This window comes from Elephas maximus, chromosome 12 (assembly GCF_024166365.1).
Source record: "Elephas maximus indicus isolate mEleMax1 chromosome 12, mEleMax1 primary haplotype, whole genome shotgun sequence".
NCBI classification, from domain to species: domain Eukaryota; kingdom Metazoa; phylum Chordata; class Mammalia; order Proboscidea; family Elephantidae; genus Elephas; species Elephas maximus.
In genome coordinates, this window is record NC_064830.1 from 27,656,874 (window position 1) to 27,679,693 (window position 22,820).

General features: G+C 46.0%; 1 protein-coding gene across 1 annotated transcript in view; it reads left to right on the forward strand.

Annotated features, from left to right (window-relative positions):
* Positions 1-18,387, forward strand: part of TRIB2 (tribbles pseudokinase 2) — a 31,458-nt gene extending 13,071 nt beyond the window's left edge. Inside the window, exon 3 of the mRNA XM_049903259.1 lies at positions 15,926-18,387. Within this exon, the coding sequence (XP_049759216.1) occupies positions 15,926-16,394 (469 nt within the window). The 3' untranslated portion in view covers positions 16,395-18,387. The remainder of the gene's footprint in view (positions 1-15,925) is intronic.
* Positions 18,388-22,820: the final 4,433 nt, after the last annotated feature.

A 22,820-nucleotide genomic window follows, 5' to 3' on the forward strand; every position in this document is an offset into this window, starting at 1 on the left:
AGTTGTTCCTGAAGGGCAGAGCCTTCAGTTTGCACTGCTAAAAGTGAAAAACCTCAAGACCCACAAGCATTGAGCAGTGTTTTGAAGAAATTAGCCCCTGATCCTGATTGAACTGTTCTTGGACACACCCTCTGCATCCCCAGGTCCTGCAGTAAAATCTGAGATGGTCTGTGCAAGTAGGAGGTGCTAGCCTGCAGGTGGGGGCCCTGGAATCAGATAAGAAAGCTGTGTCCAAGTCCCTACAGGGTTTGCCCTGTGCCTTCCAGTAATGATCTGCTTGGTCAGCCCATTATTTGGGGCCCCTTATTTCAACCTGAGCCCTAAGGGACGACCTCAGCCTGGGCGAAGGCCAGCCATTCTAGCGTAGAGTCAGAGAGTTGCTGTCTGGATTCAAATCTGTGCTCTTCCACTTACTCATAAACATAACCTTGACAAGTTACTTAACCTCCGTGTGCCAGGATTGCCTCCGTGTGCCAGGGTAAAGCGGAAATAGTAAGAGAACTTTCCTCATAGAATTAAATGAATTGATGTAACCGAGCACAATGATTGGCGCAAGATCAGCCATTGATAATCCTTGGCTCGTGCTGTGCTGAGCCTCCTCTGCACTTAGCGCCTGGCCTTCAGCAGAGATGCGGGCCACTTAGCTCAGGGACCTGGATGTGCCGAGCCCTGTAAGCTGGTGCAAGCCTTGAGCTCAGGAGAAACTCAGTGGCGCACTAGGAGGGAGCTGCCTATAGAAAGGTGGGAGAAGTGTTATTCCTACAGCTGTCTCAGTGTTCCTCAGCCTGATTTCTCTCTTCTCTTGGGACAAGGTTCCTTGTCACCCGTCTCCTCTCCATCTTGCCCCCAATCACAGTTCCGTGTTGACATTTCATAGCACAGAAATACCTCATGTGAACTCAGAAACATGCCTCTTTATGTATTTCTTCTTTGGCTAGAAGATCTTTATCTCTTGACGTCACAGGTTTCGTTTCCTCTGCTTCCTGGAAGCTGATTAGTGCCAGCTTCTGCAGGAGGGAAGCTGGGACCTTTTGCAGAAACCTGCCAGCCCAGGGGCTTTCGGATACAATAAATGCCATCTGCACGGTCTTGCACCTCCCTGTGGGGTGGAGACCTTTCTTCCTCCCCACCACACGGGGTCAGCTCTTTCAGGTGCTACTATCTATGTTGACTCTTCCTTTAGATCTTCATCCCGCTCCTGCCTCTGTTGAGGTTTCACTATTCAGACTCATACCTACCCCATAGGACAGAGTAGAACTGCCCCATAGGGTTTCCAAGGAGCGCCTGGTGGACTGCTGACCTTTGGGTTAGCAGCTGAACGCTTAACCACTATGCCACCAGGGTTTCCTCTAACAAAGTAGAGAGGGCAGAAATCAGAGCCCCAGAGACCATACCTTATTTTTCTTTCATTAATAGAAATTTTCATTATTTTAAGTTGTAGTATTTCTGTACTTTAGGAATGCATCCTTTTTGCTTTGAGGGGTCCCTGGGTGTACAAACAGTTAATATGCTCAGCTGCTAACAAAGATTGGATGTTCGAATCCCCCCACAGGTGCCTTGGAAGAAAGGCCTGGTAATCCACTTCTGAGAAATCAGCCACTGTAAACCCAGTGGGGCACAGTTCCACGCTGACATACATGGGATCTCCATGAGTTAGAGTTGACTCCATGGCTATAGGTACCAGCTTTGCTTTGAAGGAGACAGAGCTGGAATCCCCTTATTATGTTGATCACCTTAAGGCACAGCCAACCTTTGGGGAAGGCTTGTCTTCCCTACCTTTTCCTGGGTTGGATAAGTGATCTCACTCCCATAGCACCCTGAGCTTGCCTCCATCACAGCATACCCTCTGTTCTATTCTAATTGTGTGCATATCTAGTCTATCCCATCTCCTGCTAGACTGGGAGCATCTTGCAGACCAAGGCTGCCTCCTGCCCCTGGAGCATGGCGGGCATTGCAGTTACTGCCCCTGGAGCATGGCAGGTGTTGCTATTTGTTGAATGAACGAGAATCTCCTTTTGGGGCAGGAACTGCTCAGATTGAAATCTGGTGGCAGGATGAGAGAATTGGGGATAAGTAGAGATTATTAACATCTAGGTCATTGCTCAGTATGAGAGCCCAGAAGGCTAAAAAAAAAACACTTAGGAATCCCCCATATAGACACTTTTCCAAAGAGAGCTATTTTCAGAGTTACATACCCATTGAGAAGTTAACCAATCATTCCCTTTTGTTTAATGATGTAGACAAATGTGACATTTCTTTAAGTGTGTTGTCAGTGTCGTTGGCAGTACGTAATTTCATCTGTGAAGGGTTTTTCTAACCACAGTCAGAGAGGGGAGATCTTCCTCAGGATCCCATGAGTGGGAGCAGGCTAGGAAGCAGGGATTCTGCAGCAGGACGCCTGGTTGGACTCTTTGCACATGTGCACCTAATATGTTAGCTGGTGGGCTAGACTGGGGCCCCCAGGCCGATGGGCCCCATAAATAGAGGGCACATCTTTAAGACTTGATTTCTCCACTTAGCTGTATGAACTTGACCTACCTTCTCTGAAATAAGTCTTCTTATCTTAGTGATGGGGAGAAGGTCAGAGATAATTATGTATGTAAAGTAGCCAGCACAGTGCCTGGTGTGTGGCAGGTACCTAAAAAGATAGCTACCGTCACTTCTACAGCTCATCATCTGATGGCTTTGAGCCTCATAATGCCACAACGCAGAGGGTTATTGATTTTGCTCACCATAAAAGGACATCATGTTTGGTAAAGCAGAGAGACAATGGAAACAAGGACATCCCTCAAAGAGATGAATTTATGTGATAGCAGCAAGAATGATGTCTTAGTCATCTCGTGCTGCTATAACAGAAAACCACAAGCGGATGACTTTAACAAAGAGAAATTTGTTCTCTCACAGCCTAGTAGGCTCAAAGTCCAAATTTAGGGCGTCAGCTCCAGGGGAAGCCTTTCTCTCTGTCGGCATTGGAGGAAGGTTCTTGTCATCAGTCTTCCCCTGGACTAGGAGCTTCTCAGCACAGGGACCCCGGGTCCAAAGGATGCACTATTCTCCTGGCTCTTGCTCCTTGGTGGTATGAGGCCCCCATGTCTCTCTGCTGGATCCTTTTTTATATCTCAAAAGAGATTGGCTTAAGACACTATCTTGAAGATCTCATCAATATAACTGCCGCTAATCTATTTCATTATATCATAGTGATAGGATTTAGAACACAGGGAAATTGCATCAGATGACAAAATGGTAGACAGTCAAACAGTGCTGGGAATCATGACCTAGTCAAGTTGATGGATATTTTTTGGGTACACTATTCAATTCATGACAAATGGACTCAAACATGCCAATGATCATGAAGGACCAGGCAACATTTCATTCTGTTATACGTTAGTTTGCATGAGTTGGAGCTGGCTCAATGGTAACTGACAACAACCAAAAAAATTATTGAACACCTTGTTATGTGCCAGATACTATCCTAGGTGCTGGGGACACTGCAGTACCAAATAAGAGGAAAATTCTTCCTCCGTTAGACTTACAGCCCAGTGAAATAATGAAAGATGTGGCAGTCTGCTTCCATAAAGATTTACAGCCTTGGAAACCCTATGAGGCAGTTCTACTCTGTCATAAAGGGTCACTGTGGGATGGAATCTACTTGATAGCAGTGGATTTACTGTGTTTAAATTAACCAATTCAAGCCCTAGGACCAAGATATGTTGCCACCGTTTCACAGATAACAACATTGAGGCACAATGTCTTTGAGCTAAGAAGTGGCAGACCTGGGGTTTGCACCCAGGCTCTCAAATACTATGTTGTTTTCAGGAAATAGACTAGATAAAATGCTACCCCATGTCCCTAAGCCATAGAAAGAATTTTCTCCTGCCATTAGACAGCAGCAAGAGTGCACCATGAGGACCTGGCCGTCTGGAGTCTAAATGAAGCGTGCAGTAGTTAGTTTCCTCTGAGCAGCCATGGCAGGCATAGGACTGGGCCGCGAGTTAGCAACCGACCAGCCAAGCCTCCTGTTGGGTCCAGTCATTACTTCACCGGGGGAGTTTTGTTTTCCCCAAAGAACTGTTAAGACGAAGTCTATTTATCTCTCTATCTGCCATAACTAGCACAAGGCTTAGCACTGAAAGTACTTGGTGAATGTGTGAAAATTTATTGAGTGGATGTTTGAGTAGCACCTTATGCCCTAGAGACATAAATATTATAAGGACAGCCCCCTAGATACGCTGAAGGTAAAACGCAGTGGATTGGAAACGCATTTTAAATGTCCTTTACATGACACTCTGGGAGAGTTTTTCTAAATTACAGAATAAAGTCCAGCCTCTTTGAAAATATTTATGTGGACTCTAGACATCAAAGTTCTTAAGCCCAATCATACCTAGATGTCCTGATCTCTAGAATGCTGGAGCTGGGGCATCTTAGACACAGGAATCACAGTATTGCAAACATTTATTAAGCACCTACTATGTGCTGCTTGTAGCTCTGGTGGTGCAGTGGTTAGTGGTTAAGAACTACAGCTGCTAACCAGTCAGCAGTTCGAATCCACCTGCCGCTCTCTGGAAACCCTGTGGGGCAGTTGTATTCTGTCCTATAGAGTCACAAAGAGTCAGAATCAATTTGACGGCAGTGGGTTTTGGTGTAATGCTTGGAGCCCCGGTGGCACAGTGGTTAAGAGCTCAGCTGCTATCCAAAAGGTTGGTAATTCGAATCTACCAGATGCTTCTAGGAAACCCTATGGGGCAGTTCTACTCTGTCCTCTAGGGTCAGTGTAAGGAATCAACTTGATGGCAATGAGTTTTTGTGTGTGTCTCCTACTAATAGTGCTAGATATTCGTGGTGCAATATGAAGAGAGTTCTTGCTGATTGGAAGAGACAGTGTAAAGATTATTTTTAGTACCATGTGATAGAGGAAGTGTGTGCAGCATAGTCATCGTGCTGGACAGCCTGCTGCTATGGAAAACACCTGGGCTTTTGAGGGGAGGGACAGAATAACTCTGACAGTGGGGTATGAGGTGGAGAGTGATTGCATCAGAGAGGGATGGGCTCCTGCATAGGCAGGTCTGAGTGATGTAGCAGGGGAAGGTGAAGGCAATGCAAGAAGGGGTTCCAGAAAGAATGGCAAAGGCTAGAGTAGGATGGAAAGTGCTGCTGGAGGGTTAGCTGTGGGAAGACAAAGATGAGGGTGCAGAGGACGAAGGGGTCTGGGGCCTTGGCTGCATGCCCGTGACCTCAGATTTGACCTGAACTCCAGGAGGAGCTGTTGAAGAGATTCTGAACGGGGCAGTGATGTGGTCAGAGTTGTAATTCTGGGCATGTATGTAAAGGATGGGCTAGTGATCGACAGAAGGTGGGAACCAATTTCAGGATGATGAGGCTTGAACTAGGACTATGACAGGGGGATTGAATTGGAGGTGGGGGTAAGTAAGGGGGGGGATTAAACCAAACCCTATCATTTTACAGGTAAACCAGGAGGGGAAGGTCCTTACCCAAGACTCCATAATGTGTTAGTGGCATAACCAAGAGCAGTGTCTAGAACTTGTTCAGTATGTGTTAAGGCATCTCTAGGAGAGCCCCAGTTTAGAACTCACTCTGCCAACTGGAGCATCCCCAACTTGCTCAGTGATATGTGTGGACAGAATTCCATTGACTGCTCCCCGAGTGCTCCCTGGGCTGGTGGGGTCTGGAGAGACTGAGCCCTGCCTGCATCCTCTACCCCACCACTGAGTCACTGGTAGGAATGTTCTGGAGTTTGAATGAGCAGGAACAACATGTCTGGGTGCCCCTGGCTCTACCTGGATGAGGCACAGCTGGGTGGGCCCGTGGGCAGAGCTGTCCAGCACTGAGTTGTAGATTGCTTGTAGAAGCTTTTCTGAAATGCCAAATCAATTGATTTGTTAGGGATCCTTCGGGAGCCAAGTCTCAGTGCAGTGGAGTGAGTGGTGAATGGAGTATTGATGAGGAGTTCAGAGCCGCACTGTCTTTTCTTGGGTTTCCCTGTCTGTTCCTATGGAGACAGAGACATACTTCCTCTGCCAGCGCCTCTGCGGCCTTCAGGCGTCACTTCTGTGGTTTCTTCACTGGCAGTGGGAAGGCATTCAGGGGTGGAATGGCTTCCCCCTTGCTTCCCGGGGCCATGATGAGTCAGAGCCTGAGGAGGACAACGCAGGCGGTTCCTCCAGGCTGGGCAGCCTGCTGATGTGCAAGACACCTGGGCATTTGAGTCAGATTGAGTTTCTCCTTCCCCACTCTGCTTTTCCTAGGCAAGTTACTTAATCTTTTTGAGCTGCAATTTTCTTACATCAAATGGGCTCAGTAACACCCATCTCCCAGACTGTGGTGGTGGTGTAGGGTAATGAGGGGATTATGGCACTTTGTAGAACTAACCACCTCCCTCCCCTGTGCTTGGCCTCCCTACAGACTTCTCCCAGTATCCTGGAATGTGTCACTTATTTACTGCTGCTCTCCCCTGCTGATTTGGGAGCAACTTGTGATTTTTTTGTGATAGGAGTAGGGTCTTATTCACCACTCAATCTGTAGGACCTGGTGCAGAGTTGGCTCTCAGATTGAGATGACTGCAGAAAAAAATTCATGCAATGAAATGAGTGAAAATGTTTTGGGATAGTTCAGCAGCCTGTCGAGCTCTAACAGTGGCTACCAGATCAGGGTGATGTTGGTTGTGTGGTGGGACTGTCTTTCCCTGGGGTCCCCTTTAGCAATAACCCCAAGTGGGGCCCTTGCTTGCACAACTGGACTGGCAGCCAAGGTTGCTTTTCAGTAGCAGACAGAGCAAGGCCAGATCCAGCTACAGCTGAGCTTTCTGACTTGACCCTTAGCCTGCTTGGACCCACCCAACGTGATGGCCTTCACTGACTTCTCTGAATTTCACTGACCTCAGGCCGCCGGACTTCCTGTCCCTGCCAGGCCCACTTCGACTGGCTGAACTCCCAGGCCAACCCCACCCTGGCCCACCCTGTCCTGATCTCTTCCTGCCAAGAGCTCAGGGTGGTGTTTAAAGGCTTAAAAGCAAAGCATGATTTGTTTGTGTAGGCCATTTTTTTAGATTGTAGATGGAACATTAGACTTCGAGGTTAAAAACCTGGGTTGGATTCTGAGCTGGGCCAAGTCACACCTACTCTCTGTACCTCAGTTTCTTCATCAAGTAAACGGACAGAACAGTCACCTCCTTCTACCTCGTGAACTGTAAAACCAACCCATTGCCATCGAGTTGACTCCGACGCATAGTGACCCTATAGTACAGAGTAGAACTGCCCCATAGAGTTTCCAGGGAGCACCCGGTGGATTCAAACTGCCGACCTTTCAGTCAGCAGCCATAGCACTTAACCACTAGGCCACCAGGGTTTCCCATGAGCTATCGCAGTCAGATAACGTATGCAATGGTGAGCTGCCTGTCTTTTAGTTAGCAGCTGAGTGCTTAACCATTGTGCCACTGGGGCTCCTGTGGTCAAGTGCTAAGTAAATCTGGGGCCGTATTTGTCTCCATACATTCAGGGTCTCCCTTTAAAAGTTTTGCTTTCTTCAACACTGTAATTCTGGGATGTGAGTGTCATGACATATTTCCAGGAGAACACTGACATTAGAAATTTCCTGATGTGGTCTCAGATCTCTGTTTTTGCAGTTACCATATATATGGCCTTGGGCGTGTAATTCTCTATGCTCCTGTTTCGATTGCCTTTCAGTTTTGTTACAAGAAATAGAGATAGAGACTATAAACATCCCAGTCTTTATTAGATACTTAATACATGCACGTTACTTTGTGGTGGTGGTAACTATTTTTACTATTATCATTACTGTTAGAATTTCATATAGGAAGTGTTGTCATCACTATAACTTAAGAATTAAAAAAAAAACTTAAAATATTTGACATTTTGAAACTAGAAGAGCACTTTTCTGGCCATTTAGCCATTTGTTCTTATTTTACAGAGGAAAAACTGAGGCTGAAAGTGAAGAGCTATTGCCTGTGGTCAGGTGGGCCCTTTGAAGCCTGTGGTGGGGGGAGAGGAGGAGGAACAGGGTTTTCAAGGCCTTGCTCCTGCAAGGAGGCTGGAGTGGAACCACATCCTGCTGGCTCTGGCTTCCTCACCTGGCACCAGGATCAGGTGACACAAGGCCTGGGCCCTGGGCTGGGCTGGCATTGAGTACACAGGCTGCCCATGTGTGAGTCTTGTTCATTCAGCAGGTTGAAAGCTAAGCAGGCTGTTGCCTTCTTATGCCAGGGACAGATTGCAAAAGGCTAGCAGGGATCCAGCTTCTCTGGCCAGATACATCCTGCCTGGGGCTTGCTGCTCACAGGGAGGTGTTGCCTTCTCCTGAGAAGTTGCAGGAGATAATCACTGTCATTTATAGCTCTTCAGTCGCAAACACCACCACCACCACCACCATCCCCCCCCCCCCGCCCCCCGCACCACCTCCATGACGCACACCGGATCACCTTAATCTGGACTGCTGATACAAATGAGCCAGAGTGAGCTGGGCACATACCTGGGGGGTGAGCATTCCAGGTAGTGAGGAGAGTAAGTACAAAGGCCCCAGGAAGGAGCGTGGTCAGAGAATTCACATCTACTTCAGTCTGCCTGGGATTTGCATTTTATTCTTGCTTATCTCTTTTCCACTAGGCCCTAGCGTGAAGGGTGGGCACCTTATCTTCATACAGTCAGTAATTTTACAGTGAAACCTGTGAGAGCCGGAACTTGCTAGAATTGCTTTGTTTTTCTGGGTCTCTCATGTTTTCCACTTTTGACAGAGTGCAGTCTTACCGCTTTTCTATCGCTTATTTTAGTGGAAAATATTGGCGTTTTCCTTCTCTGACGGGTTTCTGCCTTACACAGTTTCCAGCTTTCACAGGTTGTACGGTCATTGCCACCCTTTTGTGCAGATCTACCATGCCTGGCACTTTGATAAGTACTGTACTTGTATTGGAGCTCTGGTGGCACCATGGTTAAGCAATTGGCTTCTAACCAAAAGGTCGGCAGTTCAGATCCACCAGCCACTCATTGGAAGCCCGACAGGGCAGTTCTACTCAGTCCTGTAGGGTTGCTATGAGTCAGAATCGACTCAACAAGTTTGGTACTTGTATTATTTCATTTAATCTTTGAAAAACTGAGAGGATGGGGGTTACTTGCCCTGTCTGTATGCCCAGTACCTAGTTTGGACCTCAAACAGAATCAGTGCTCATGTTGTTGTTAGGTGCCGTTGAGTTGTTTCTGACATATGGTGACCCCAAGTGTGCAGAATAAAACTGCTCCATAGGGTTTTCAAGATGGTAACCTTTCAGAAACAGGTTGCCAGGCCTGTCTTCCGAGGTTCCTCTTGGTAAGTTCAAACCGCCAACTAAATGTCTTAATTGCCTGAATGATTAGTGGGACATTTGAATTACTAGGTCCAGGTGCTTCTGTTGATATCTATGAAAATCAATTCTTTGCCTGGAAAATTCATAGTCCTCAGACTGCTTAGTGGACCTCAGAAGGTGAGAGACCGTTCTGTTCATTTTATCTTCCATTTCTGACACGTTCCAGCACCCTGCTAGGCACTTCACCTACATTATCTTGAGCATAGAGGACAGTAGTCCGGTTTCCCAGAGGAGGAAGCCAAGGCCCAGAGACATTCAGTAACTCATCTGCAGTTGCATAGGAAGTCCATGGGGACCAGAGCTAAACCCTAACCCAGACCATCTGATTCCCCTACGCTCCCCCGACATGGCGTGCATCCTGAAAGGGCCTTGTTTAAAGACGGAATCCAGACCGCTTGCCTCGACCCTTGCCTATGAGTGATGTGAACAAGTGCAGGATGTTCCAAGGAGGAGGCAAGGTCAGAAGAAGGCTGTGAGTGCTTCGTTTCCTCCCTTCTTTTTCTAGGCTTCTTTTTCCTTCATGCCGGTTCCTCCCTCCTGCCCCAAAGGCCGACCTCTCCCTGACCCTGGGGTGCGCAAGTACCACACACTTTGAAGGAACCGAGTTGACAAAGTGTCCCTGGGTGTGGTCTCCTGCGCTGAATTCTTTGGTAGGTGCGACAGGGCTGAGAGGGGCTGGCCCCTGCCCAGAGGAAGGTGGGCACTCAGCCACTTATTAGCTATATGCTAGCTGCCTGGGCTTACTTAACTTCTCTGAGTCTTAAGCTCAGTATCCTTGAAAGGGAACAATAATACCTGCCTTGGAAGTTTATTTTAAAGAGAAAATACATGTAGATACCTAGTCAACATTTAGGCAAATAGATGACATTTGATACAGTAAAACCTGCAAAAGGCAGAACCTGTGTAAGGCAGAAACCTGTTAGAGAAGGAAAACTCAAAACTAAAGCAAGGTAGAATTCTTAATAGAGAGCACTCATAAGCGCCCTGTCAAAAGCACCCTGTCAGAGGTGGAAAACTTGCGAGACCTGGAAAAACAAGGCAGTCCCGTTGAGTTCTGGCTCTCCCAGGTTTTGCTATATTTGATTCTCAGTAGTTTTCAAAGCCAGAATTTGAACCCAGGTGTCTCTGACTTCAGGATAAAGCTTTTCTCTCTGAACTGGCCTGGTTTGTCTGACCATTCGGTGGCCCTGCCACAGGTACTGAACTCAACATGACAGATCCAGACCCTCCCCACTAAAGCCCTAGACTCTAAAAGGAAGGATGATGCATGCCAGATAGATAATGAATGGTGATTTATTTCATTCTCAGATTCAGTAAGTATTTGCATAGCTAATGAATCATCATCTTGAGGTGGGGGAGGAGGGAGGTGTGCTCCTCTGAAAACTAGTCACCATCAAGTGGACTCCAGCTCAGACTCATGGTGACCCCATGTGTGTCAGAGTAGAGCTGTGCTCCAGAGATAGGGTTTTCAATGGCTGAAATGTCCAAAGTGATTTGTCAGGCCTTTCTTCCAAGGCACCTCTGGGTAAACTTAAACCTCCAGCCTTTTGGTTCGTAGCCAAGGGTGTTAATTGTTTGCACCACCCAAGGACTCTTGCGAGGGCAGTTGAATTCATAAAATGGAGCCCATAACCGTTTCTTCTAAGGCCCTTGTTGCCCTCTGTCATTTGGAGGGCTTCTAGGAAGAGGAGTTAGGATGCTTTGAATGTGGGGAACACTGGTTGGTGCTCAGGGGTAGGAGGGGGTGAGGGACAGGGTCACAATCAAAAGTTGTGACTTAGAAGGGGACAGTTATGAAAATGGACCTTAGATTTGGCTTAGCATAAAGAGCTTGAGGTGGTAAGGACAGTTTCATGAAAGGGCTGAGGCAGTGGCAGTCAAAGTCCTTGAGATTATATCTGCCTTCTTCCCCCCACCAACCTCTTTCTGAGGTGTTACAGTTTATAAACCATGTCCTCCAGAGATCTTTCATTTGACCCCCACTTAACCCTGCCCGGGTAGACAGAGCAGGCAGAGTTGTTCCTTTAAAGGTAAGCACACTGATGCTATGAGGGGCAACTACCATGACTGCCCCTCTCATTCATTTTTTGCATACCTACTAGTTGCCAGGTCTTAGCACAGGTGCTAGAGGAATAGCAGTGTATGTAGGTGCTGTTCACTACACACAAAGTGACCTCAGCCACCTGCCCATAAGCTCCTGAAGTGTACATTCTGAAGGTGGGGAATGAGGTGATCTCCCTGAAATGACCACTGAAATAATACCTGCAGTATAAATACGTGGTCATGGTTGTTAGTTGCCGTCAGGTTGACCCTGGACTCTTGGGAACCCCATGCACAATGGAAGGAAACGCTGCCCAGTCCCTCTCCATTCCCAGGATGGGTTGCCGGGCAGACCCCTGTGATCCAGGAGAGTTCTTATTGACAGATTTTCAGAAGTAGGTTGCCAGGCCTTTTTTCCTAGACTGACTTAGTCTGAAAGCTCTGTTGAAACCTGTTCAACATCACATCCACATGCAAGCCTCCACTGACAGATGGGTATTGGCTACCCTCGAAGTGTATTGGCCAGGAATCGAACCTGGATCTCCCTGATGGAAGACAAGAATTCTACCATTGAAAGACCACTGCCTCTCAAGTATAAATATGTAACTATATAAATGCATACTATTTCAGGTAGTGATAAGGGGAATGGGGCGTGCTGGGCAGTGGGTGCTGCTTTATATAGGATGGTCAGGCAGGGTCTCTTTAATAGAGTTCATTTGAGCAGAGACTGAAAGTGAGTGGGAGTGAGTTGTGCACTTACTTGGGGGAAAAAACATCCAGCAGAGGGAAAATAAGTATAGAGGCCCCCAAGAAAGAACGTGGTCAGTAGATGCATTTGAAGAATAGTAAAGAGTCCAGAATAGAGAAAGGGAGAGTGGCTAAAGATGTGGTTGAAAGGCCATGGGGTCACCTGCAGTCACGGTGGAGACATTGGCTTCTACGTTGAATCAGCTGAGATACCACTGGAGGATTTTGGCAGAGGAACTTGGCCCCAAACCTGATTCTAAGACTAGTGCTTGTTCCACTGGACTCTCCATTGTCACGCAGATGTGAGGGTTTATTACTCTCATGACTTCCACCACTATAATTATCCCATATCTACTCTCCTGCCAAGAATGGTGAAACTGGAGGTGAGGTATTTGGCTTACCCCTGAAGCTAGGCAAGAGCTGCTGATAGCAGAGCATAAGGGACAGGAGGGGGTCAGGAGCATGTTGAGAGAGCTTGCTTGTGCCTGTGGTTCACAGTGCCTTCTCCACCCCTCGCAGCTCGCTGACTCATCTCCAATCTCAGTGAGGCTGGTGTGGGTCAGCTCCACCTGCTACCTTAGATTAGAAGGAAAAGGAAGGAAGAGGTTTGTTTTTAATCTGCTCAATTTCAGATTAGCACATCTAGATCCTTTCCTATTTTTATCGAGTATTAGCTGGAGGGGGAGGTGACAAACACGTAGCTGTCTATATTAGAGTATGGGGGAACAGATAAAAAGGTCTATGTCACAGAATCGCAGAGTGTTAGAACTGTTAGGGACCTTCAGACTGCCTTGTCTAATGCTCTCCTTTAAAGGCTGAGAAGCAGAGGTGAATGACTCACCCACAGTCACAAAGCAGGTGAGAGATACAGCCCAGGGTGCAAACAGGCTGTCTTAGCTCCTAGCCCAGTGCCTTTTCCGGTTACCACAACCATTTCTTGCTCAGTGGAAATTTATGCAAGGAGAGTAGACACTTCTTGACCCTTGAAACCCCCATAGTCCAGATATGAAATCTTACAAATAACCTAGGATTTCACCAGGACTTTTTGCAGTAGAGAGCTCCCGGTAACAATCCTTGGTTAGTTTGAACATCACCGCCCTTCTGCAACACTCTCTCAGAACATATTGGTCACCCTGAAGCGCTAAGACTTGCAGTTGGAGGAAGGAAGAGAAATAGCAGTGGATGGATCTGGTTTATACTCTCTTGCTTATGACTAAGAGGCAGTTGTCGTTTTTCCAAGTATGTTCCTGTTCTCAGCTCATTTGAGCCTCATTAACATCACCTTGGGGCTAAAAGGTAGATGCTTTTATGTGCGCAGGGATATGGGCCTTGTAAGTGCTATCTAAATTCTAACTCCAACTCCTCTTCCCTCTTCCCTGTCCCATGTCACCTTCTTAGCAAGCCTTAACCGATGTGATGGAATGGGATTAACCAAGTTTATGGGGCCTGAGAACTACTGGACTCTGCAGTGTCACTGTTTGGGCAGGGAGAATAGGGGGAGGGTTTTGGTTTCAAGAACTGAAAGGTAGAAATTATTAACTTTCTACTGAGAAGGATAGCAGGTTAGGGAAATAGGAATTCTCTAGAGGCCCCTGGGTTAAGAAAGGAGATTGGCTAATGAGCTTGGAGTGCTGGGTAAGGCAAATGCATGACTCACAGTGCAGCCTCTAATGAGATACTTTGTGTCTTGACACTCAGTTTCTTTTGTTATAAATCAGGTGCAGTAAAGTGTGAGCATTCAGCTCATTCAAAAGTATTTACTGAACACTTATTTATTTTATACCCAACGATTATATCAAGCCCTACTGGGGACAGAGAGATGTGTAAAGATTATTTCTAGTTTCTAGGGACTCAGTTCAATGGAGGATTTCTCCAACACTCCAAGGAAAGTCTCTCATTCCCATCAGCAAAGTAATTATTTGTAGCTATTGAGTTGATTTCTACTCATAATCACCCCATGTGACAGAGTAGAATGGCCCCGTAGGGTTGTCTTGGTTGTTATCTTTGTGGGAGCAGATTACCAGGTCTTTCTCCCACAGAGCTGCTGGGTGAGTTCAGACCGCAGACTTTTTTGGTTAGCAACTCGGTGCTTAACCATTGCTCCACCAGGGTTCCTTTAAAACCCATTGCCACTGAGTCAATTTTGACTCTTAGTGAACCTATAAGACAGAGTAGATCTGCCCCATAGGCTTTCCAAGACCGTACTCTTAACAGAAGCAGATTGCCACATCTTTCTCCAAAAGAGCAGCTGGTTGTTTCCAACCACCGACCTTTTGGTTAGTAGCCATGTGCTTAACCATTGTGCCATCAGGACTCCTTTAATGGTTCTTAAGTGGCAGAGGAAAACCTGGGGACGGTGTAAGTAGTTTGAAAAGGACGTCAGGCTCATTCTGCTGTCCACACACACACACGCATGCACAGTGAGAAATCAGAATCATAGGTGTGGTCACAGAGACAGAGGATAAAGGTAACCTAAATCAGATGAGAGAGGGAGCCCCTAGGTATTGCAAACGGTTAACGTTTTCACTTCCTAACCAAAAGGTTAGAGCTTCAAGTTCACCCAGAGGTGCCTCAGAAGAAAGGTCTGGTGATACACTTCTGAAAACTCAGCTACTGAAAACCTTATGGAGCACAGTTCTTCTCAGACACGCATGAGGTCTCCAGGAGTTGAAGTTGACTCGATGACAACTGGTTTTTAAGTCAGATGATAAGTACCATGCCAAGGACTAGGCCCAGACAATGCTCCTGGAGTAGGATTGGTGGGCTAGGAGATGACATCAGCAGAAAATCTGGGAAAGAAAAGATGGGCTTGAGCGGAGGATGTGGGCCTCGAAAGTTCAGGGTGTGTGAGTCCACTCCTACTCGACATTCCCTGGCTCTGGTGTAGCAGAAGGAGCAATAGGATTGACTCAGGAAGGGTTCTGGGTCAAGTCTTCTCTATTCCCAGCTAAAAGGCTTTGGGCAACTTATGGAATCTCTGTGGGCCTGTCTTGTTATCTGTAAAATGGGGTAGTAAAATCCTATATGTCTGACAAGAGAAAGATGACATTTGTGAGGCCAAAATGCATTTAAATAATATGAAAGGACGTTCAGACTGTGTTACATCAGGTCAGCCTGATGTTCATAGGAAGTTGTGTACAGAGCATCTTTGGGCTTCCTAGTTGATTAGGTCTGGGCTTGATTCCTGCGAGTCCCTATCATCACCCTTCTGTGACTTTGACAGAATTACTTAATCTGTCTTTTGCTGATCACTAAGACAGGGGTGCTAAGAATGTTATTTATGGTTTGCTTGCTTCCCGAAGGTCTGTGTCCTGTAATACAATGTAAGCTTCATGACAAAAAAACCTGTCAGTCTCGTTGACATATGTGCTCCCAGCCCCTGCAGTGGTGCCTGGAACATAGATGTTGCTCAGTAAATAATGTTTGGCTGGTCAAATGAATGAATGAATGAATGGATGAGGAGTCATTAGAGTTCCCAGGTGATGCAGGCAGTTAATGTGCTTGGTTGTTAACCTAAAGGTTGGCGGTTCGAGTCCACTCAGAGGCACGTTGGAAGAAAGGCCTGGTGATCTACTTCTGAAAAATCAGCCATTGAAAACCCTATGGAGTGCAGTTCTACTCTGACACACTTAGGGTCACCGTGAGTCAGAGTCAGCTTGGTGGCAACCTTTCTTTTTTTTGGAAATGAGCAAGAGCTGTATTATAACGATGGGGTTAACATGCCTCAGATCACCCTCAGGACTTCATGTTTTCCTCCTTCTCTTGCAGGACTCGGGTCAAGCTGGAAAGCCTGGAAGATGCGTACATTCTGCGGGGAGATGATGACTCCCTCTCCGACAAGCACGGCTGTCCAGCTTATGTAAGCCCAGAGATCTTGAACACCAGTGGCAGCTACTCGGGCAAGGCAGCCGACGTGTGGAGCCTGGGAGTGATGCTGTATACCATGTTGGTAGGGCGGTACCCTTTCCATGACATTGAGCCCAGTTCCCTCTTCAGCAAGATCCGGCGTGGCCAGTTCAACATTCCAGAGACTCTGTCGCCCAAGGCCAAGTGCCTCATCCGGAGCATTCTGCGGCGGGAGCCCTCAGAGCGGCTGACCTCCCAGGAAATTCTGGACCATCCTTGGTTTTCTACAGATTTTAGCGTCTCGAATTCAGGATATGGTGCTAAGGAAGTATCTGATCAGCTGGTGCCGGATGTCAACATGGAAGAGAACTTGGACCCTTTCTTTAACTGAGCTCCCACCCCACCGAGACTAGGGAATCCGCAGGTACCAGGAGCGAGAGAGAGGGCATCAGGAAGGAGTTCGTCCAGGGAACACGCATCGCCCGCTTGGTAGCAAGAAAGACACTCACACTCACACGTTTCTTGGTTCAAAGAAGGAAAACCTTCAAGGAGCTGACTAACCATGTAGCATGGGGGCAAGAGACATGGGGGGGTGGGGTTGGGCTCTGTGATCAGGTCCGATGGGTGGGATTGAAGCAACAGGGAGCATCCTGGGGCTTCTCTTCCCTGATGGAGCAGAGGAGACCACCCCTGGCAGTTGGGCCTCTTCCACCTACCCCCCTTTTTGTTTTGTTCAAAAATAGTTGCAGATCCTGACAGAACGGAAACTCTCTGCCTCAAACTCACATCTTGGCATCGCACTGTTAGCGTTTAACTTCTTGTCATGATTCAGGGCAGGTATAATTGGCTGAGAATATCTTCTTCTTTTTAAATCAAGCCAACCACCTATCTGATCATTAATTCGGTGCACACAGACTGACACGCAACCTGGGTGCTAAACTAAAAGAAAACAAAAAAAAGTCCAGTTTGTGTCTCTTAATAGCTCTCTTCAACTCATTTCTTCTAAATAAACTCTTTAGTATCCTGGTCAGGAAATGACAACGTTAAGGCTCTGCTCCCTGAAGGGGAAAAAATCTGCCCTTTAACAAGCTATTCTGTTTTGTGTCAGTTGGTTTGTGGCAGGAAGCTACTCGAAGCCAGACTCCCAGATGCATTACTCCTATCATAGTTTAAAGTGGAGGGGAAAGAAAAGGAAGAAGGAAGGAAAAGAGAAAGTCAACTCCTTAATTGTTGCTTTTTTTCTCTTGAATGATGAGGGTTTGAATTACAGGCATTCCTCTTTGCTGAGATGATAACCGTGGCCTGAGATAGCCCTGGGAGTCTTAAGCTTTTGCAACACTCTGATCTCAACTAAACATTTTGTCTTTGTTTTATTGGAAACGAGTGAAACAAAGCAGGTTGTCCCACATGTATCAAATACAGGGCAGCTATTTAGTTTTCTTTATGAAGAATGATCCTTTTAGCTTGGGAGGCCCTCTGGTTTGGAGTAAACCCTCAATAGAGAGAGTGGGAAGGATAATAAGCTGAAAGCTAGGATGATATAAATAAAAACAGCTCTCTATCCCAATACGCACCTTTGTATTTTCAAGAACTCTTCTATTTATTAAGGAAAATGTCACATTGTGATGTATTAAGCCAGTACTTCAATTACGGGTTGACTTGGGATGACATGTTACATGCTGTAGTTAACATTTATCATTTTTTTTTTTCTTGTTTGAGTATTTCTGTCCCTGAAATAACCTTTTATTTGGCTTTTCTAGATAGCTTTATTTGATTTTGAGTGGCAAAATGTTTTTTATTACTGCTTTTCTATTGCTGTATGATACAGAAATCTTTGGCATAAATATTTGTGTTTCCAGTACCTCAGTTGTTTGGATTTTACTGCCTGTATATGTTTTGTGAAATGGTCATGTTTTTGGGTAGGTAACACGTGGACTCTAGTAGGTAAATGTTACTTGAATCTGTGCTTAATTCTAGTATGTGGCATGTATGTGCAGACCCTTGGATGCTTTATGCCTGCTCAGCAGGAGCCATGTTGTTCACGTTCCCAGGAGGGCGGCTTGACCGCTCATAATCAGGAGACAAGGCGGCCATGGATTTGCCCTTGGTTCTATTTTGATAATGGATGATATAAAGGAGAGAGGGTTTTTTTTTGTTTTTTGTTCTTTTTAACATTCTGAAGACGGTGCTGTGTCAAGGAGGACCTTTTTTTCTTCCCCCCTCTCCCCTATTTTTTAAGTCCCTTGTTAGGAGGAAAGATTGAGGGATGTGCATGGTGAGGATCTATGGCCTCTGGTGCTTTGTCATGTATTTGGTTTCATGTTTTTGTCCTAATCTCTTCAATAAATAAAATTGTGCGTATTTAACTAAAATTTTGGGGTTTGGAAAAATGATTGTTTTTTACCAACTGTTTGTGGCCCCCCACACACACACACCCTACGTCTAAGAACTCTGTGTTCTCATAGGTGTTCATTCTTTGCGGGTAAACCATGACTACTATTGATAAAAAAGGAAGGCTGTCTTTCATTACTTATGGGTAGATGCTGGCCAATTTAGATATACTATCTCACTGAACTGAGCTTTTTAATAACATCGTTGTTAGCTGCTTTCAAGTTGGCCCGACTCATGGTGACCCCCATGCACAATGGAGCCAGGTACTGCCTGGCCCTGCACCATCCCCACGATCAGTTGTGGGTTAGACTGTTGTGATCTACAGGCTTTTCATTGGCTGATATTGAGAAGTAGATCACCAGGCCTTTCCTCCTAATCTATTTTGGTCTAGAAGTTCTGCTGAAACCTGTTCCGTGTCATAGCAACACACAAGCCATTGACAGATGGGTGGTAGCTGTGCTTGAGGTACACTGGCCAGGAATTGAACCCAGGTCTCCCGCATGGAAAGTGAGGATTCTGTACCAAAGAACCACGAGTAATGGAAGATATAAGATTTATAAAATAAACCAATTGTGTTTCTATTACATATTAGGAAACAAGCCCAGAAAGGTTCAAAACTTGTCCAAGGTTAAACAACCTGCAAGTATTAGAGCCAGGACTGAACCCCAAGTCTGTCTCATTCCAAAGTGTGTTACCCTTTCTTCTATGTTAGAGCCTAGAAGCTCTCCGAGAAAGTGAACAAATAGCTCTGTTTTAGACAGGCTTACCTAGAGCTCAGGTAATCCAGAGTTCCACATGGATTCACCAGGAAGAACAACATCGGCACACCTGATTGGAAAGCTCCAAGGAGGAAACCACCCGACTTCTAGCAACTAGTATTCACCCAGCAATCTTTTTCTCCATCTTAGATCCACAGCATGTCAGAGCTAGATGGGCTGCACTGATGATCTTACCCATCATGCCCCGCATTTAACAGAAGAAGTAACTGCAGCCAGAGAATCTCAGTTTGAGTCATGAAACGTTTAGTCAGCACCTCCTCTGCCAGTTTCAGTGTTAGCTGAGGAGACAGACAAGGAAGCAGACACAGGCAATGGGCTGAATTGGGTGAACACAGGATTCAGTGGAAGCCTATAGGATGGCACCTAACCAGTCTAGGACAATCAGGAGGTGTCCTGGGAGGGGTGGCACCGAGTCAGTCCATAAGGACAAATGGTTTAGGTAACTAAGAGAAAGCAGTAGCACTCTAGGCAGAGGAAACAGTATGAGGAGTATTTAAGACTTGCTCAAGTTAAGAGCATTAGTGCCAAGCTGTGAATGGAGCTCATCAAAGTTCTTCCAAAAGAGTGGAGCTTGTAGTGCATGGTAGGACATGGCTAAAGAGTTGGTTTTATAGCCTGTGGGACCAGTCTTCTAAGTTCCGAAAGTGTTTGCCATTCAGAGAAATCACCTCTGTATCCCTAGCTCCTGGTCCAGTGGCTGGCACCTGGCCCAGTGCTCAGATCTCTGTAGGTAGGTGTTAGGTGCTCAGTAAATAGCTGTTAATTGATGTATAGTTTGTGCCAGGAGGACTCTATCCTGCTGGGTTTCCTTCTGCCTTAGTTATCTAGTGCTGCTGTAACAGAAATAACACAAGTGGATGGCTTCAACAAAGAGAAATCCATTCTCCGAGTCTAGTAGGCAAGAAGTCCAAACTCAGAGAGCCGATCCCCAGGGGAAGGCCCTCTCCCTCCATCGGCTCTGGAGGAAGGCCCCCACCATCAATCTTACTCTGGTTGAGGAGCCTCTCAGGTGCAGGCACTCCGGGTCCAAAGGATGCACTCTGTTTCTGGTGCTGCTTTCTTGGTGCTATGAGGTCCCCCGGTCTCTCTGCTCGCTTCTGTCTCCCATATAGAAAGAGAGATTGGTTTAAGACACAATCCAATCCTGTAGAGCTCATCGACATAACTGTCACTACTCCATCTCATTAACATCATAGTAATAAGATTTACAATATGTAGGAAAATCACATCAGATGACAAAATGGCGGACAATCACACAACACTGGAAGTCATGGCATAGCCAAATTGATGCACATTTGCGGGGGGAGACGATTCAATCCATAACACTTTCTAACCCCAGTTTTCTAAGATGCATATCATTAGAAAACAGCCTTTGCATGTATCAAAGCCTTCCAGGGGCTTTTGCTGGGGCGCATGTAGGCTGATCCAATTTCTTTGCTCTTTCACTGCCTGTGATTAAGCAGAAATGGGCTTCTTGCCTAATGAATGCCTGTTCGAATTGTGTTCTATCAAACTTTCGCATGCGTGGTTGCTGGGGGAAGGGAGTTGTTGGCACACATACTTCCAGCCTTTATATAATGAGCTTCCACCTTTGGTGGGAACCCAGAATCAGCAAGCTGCCTCCTCACTTAATGCTGAAAGGATTAGCCAGTGGAAAATCTTTTATTCTCTAATCCCTTTGAGGATAGCTACTTCATCTCCTTCCTACCCTGAATCTGGACCTGGGGCAGGGCAAAGGCCTGGGCCACTGGGACTATAGGCAGAGGTGTGGGGAGGTAACAGGCTTGGCTCTGAAGGCGGACTCAGTCTCCTATTAGCTGTGACCCGGCAAATCACTTAACTTTTATAAGGACCAAGGGTGTCGTGAGGATAGATGGGGTTAAGACATGTCAGAGACTAAGACCTATGCCTGGCTGAAATGCTAACTGTTACTATTATCAGCTAAAGGGATAATAGGGCAGGGTTCTTTTGACTGGTGTGGTACCAGAGTTAATATATTAGGAGCCATCCGGGAAAGATGAGAGGAACCCGGTGAGACCCCACGCAGCTCCACTTTTATCAGTTTTATAAACATAATTCTAGTGTCAATTTATAGGGAGGAGAATAAGGGTTCTGCTGCTATATATATTTGAAAACCATTGATCAAGTCCAACTCTTATATTTTATGGCAGAGCAACTAAGATCTGAGGCGGGGCAGTGGGGGGTGGAGGTAGAGTATTACCAGAGTCACCCAGAGTAGGCGATAGAGTCTGAGCTGGACGATCAAGGTGTGCAAGTGCTTGTCAGTGGGATAACGCCCCACAAACTTCAGGGGTTCTTATTATTAACCCAACTCTTCTCACCATTTTCTTAGGTCCTTTCACAGTGGCCTTCTTCCCTGACCCAGCTCAAGTCCTCTTCAGTGACTAGCTCAGTGACCAAGCATTAATGTCAGTTGATAATCTAATGATTATGAATTAAGCATGTATTATTAAATATGAAAACAAAAGTGTCCTTATGCATCATCTGTAACTTTTAGACACTCCCACTTATAGATGTCTGGATTATCATTTCAGTGTTCTAAGGGCAAGCAAAAAAAAAAAAAAAAAACACCAAAATCAAACCAGTTGCCATCAAGTTGATTCCAACTCATGACAACCGTGTGTGTTGCAGAGTAGAACTATACTCCATAGCATTTTCAGTGGTGGGTTTTCTGGAAGTTCATCTCCAGGCCTTTCTTCTAAGGCTTCTCTGGACTTGAACCTCTAACCTTGGCCCTTTGCACTACTCAGAGACGTCACAGAAAGCAAAGCCAACAGGTAGTTCAACTAAGGAGTCTGAGTCCCTCCCTGAGCCCATGAATGACCCCTTGAATTCCCAGGTATATTTGTGCCATCACTGCAGAAAACCAGACCTCGAAACAAAGACCTAGCTTCAGGGATGCAGGGAAAGAGGACACAGGAACCAACATCTCCTATTTAATCTATAGATTAGCTTTTCAAGGAGGGTACCAAGTTTTATAAATGAGTAAAGTGAGCCTGCAGAGAGATTAAATTTGTTTGAAGGAGGCCATCCAGCTAGTAAATGTGGAATCCTCTACTTAAACCCTGGTTTCACAATCTCCAAAGTTGTTCCACACTGCCCAACGCAAACCCTGATGCATCTCAGTAAAACTCAGTACACAGACTTAAATACTAAAACATGGGAGCTATTAACAGAGCCGCACCTCTCCCCTTGCACACCCATTCTGAGAATGTTTTCTGCAGGCAAGGGAATAGAGGAGTTGAGAACATCCTTGTGGTGAAGTAGATTTTTTCACCTTTCTCTGAACTTAATCATTCCAACCAAGTTTGGACAGAAGCCTTTCCAAATGAGACACTTCTCTTTACCCAGACAGTTAAAGTTTTTAACATATGAGCATGTAAATATAATGAAAGAAAACATGGTTTGGAATTAGAAGACCAGGATTCAATTCCTAGTTCTGCCACTTATTTACCATGTGATCGGTTTTACTTGGAATCACAATCTATGCCCATAGAAGCAGCAGTCAGGAAATTAAACAGCATATTGCATTGGACAAATCTGCTGCAAAAGACCTCTTCAAAGTGTTCAAAAGCAAAAATGTCACTTTGAGGACTAAGGTGTGTCTGACCCAAGCCATAATATTT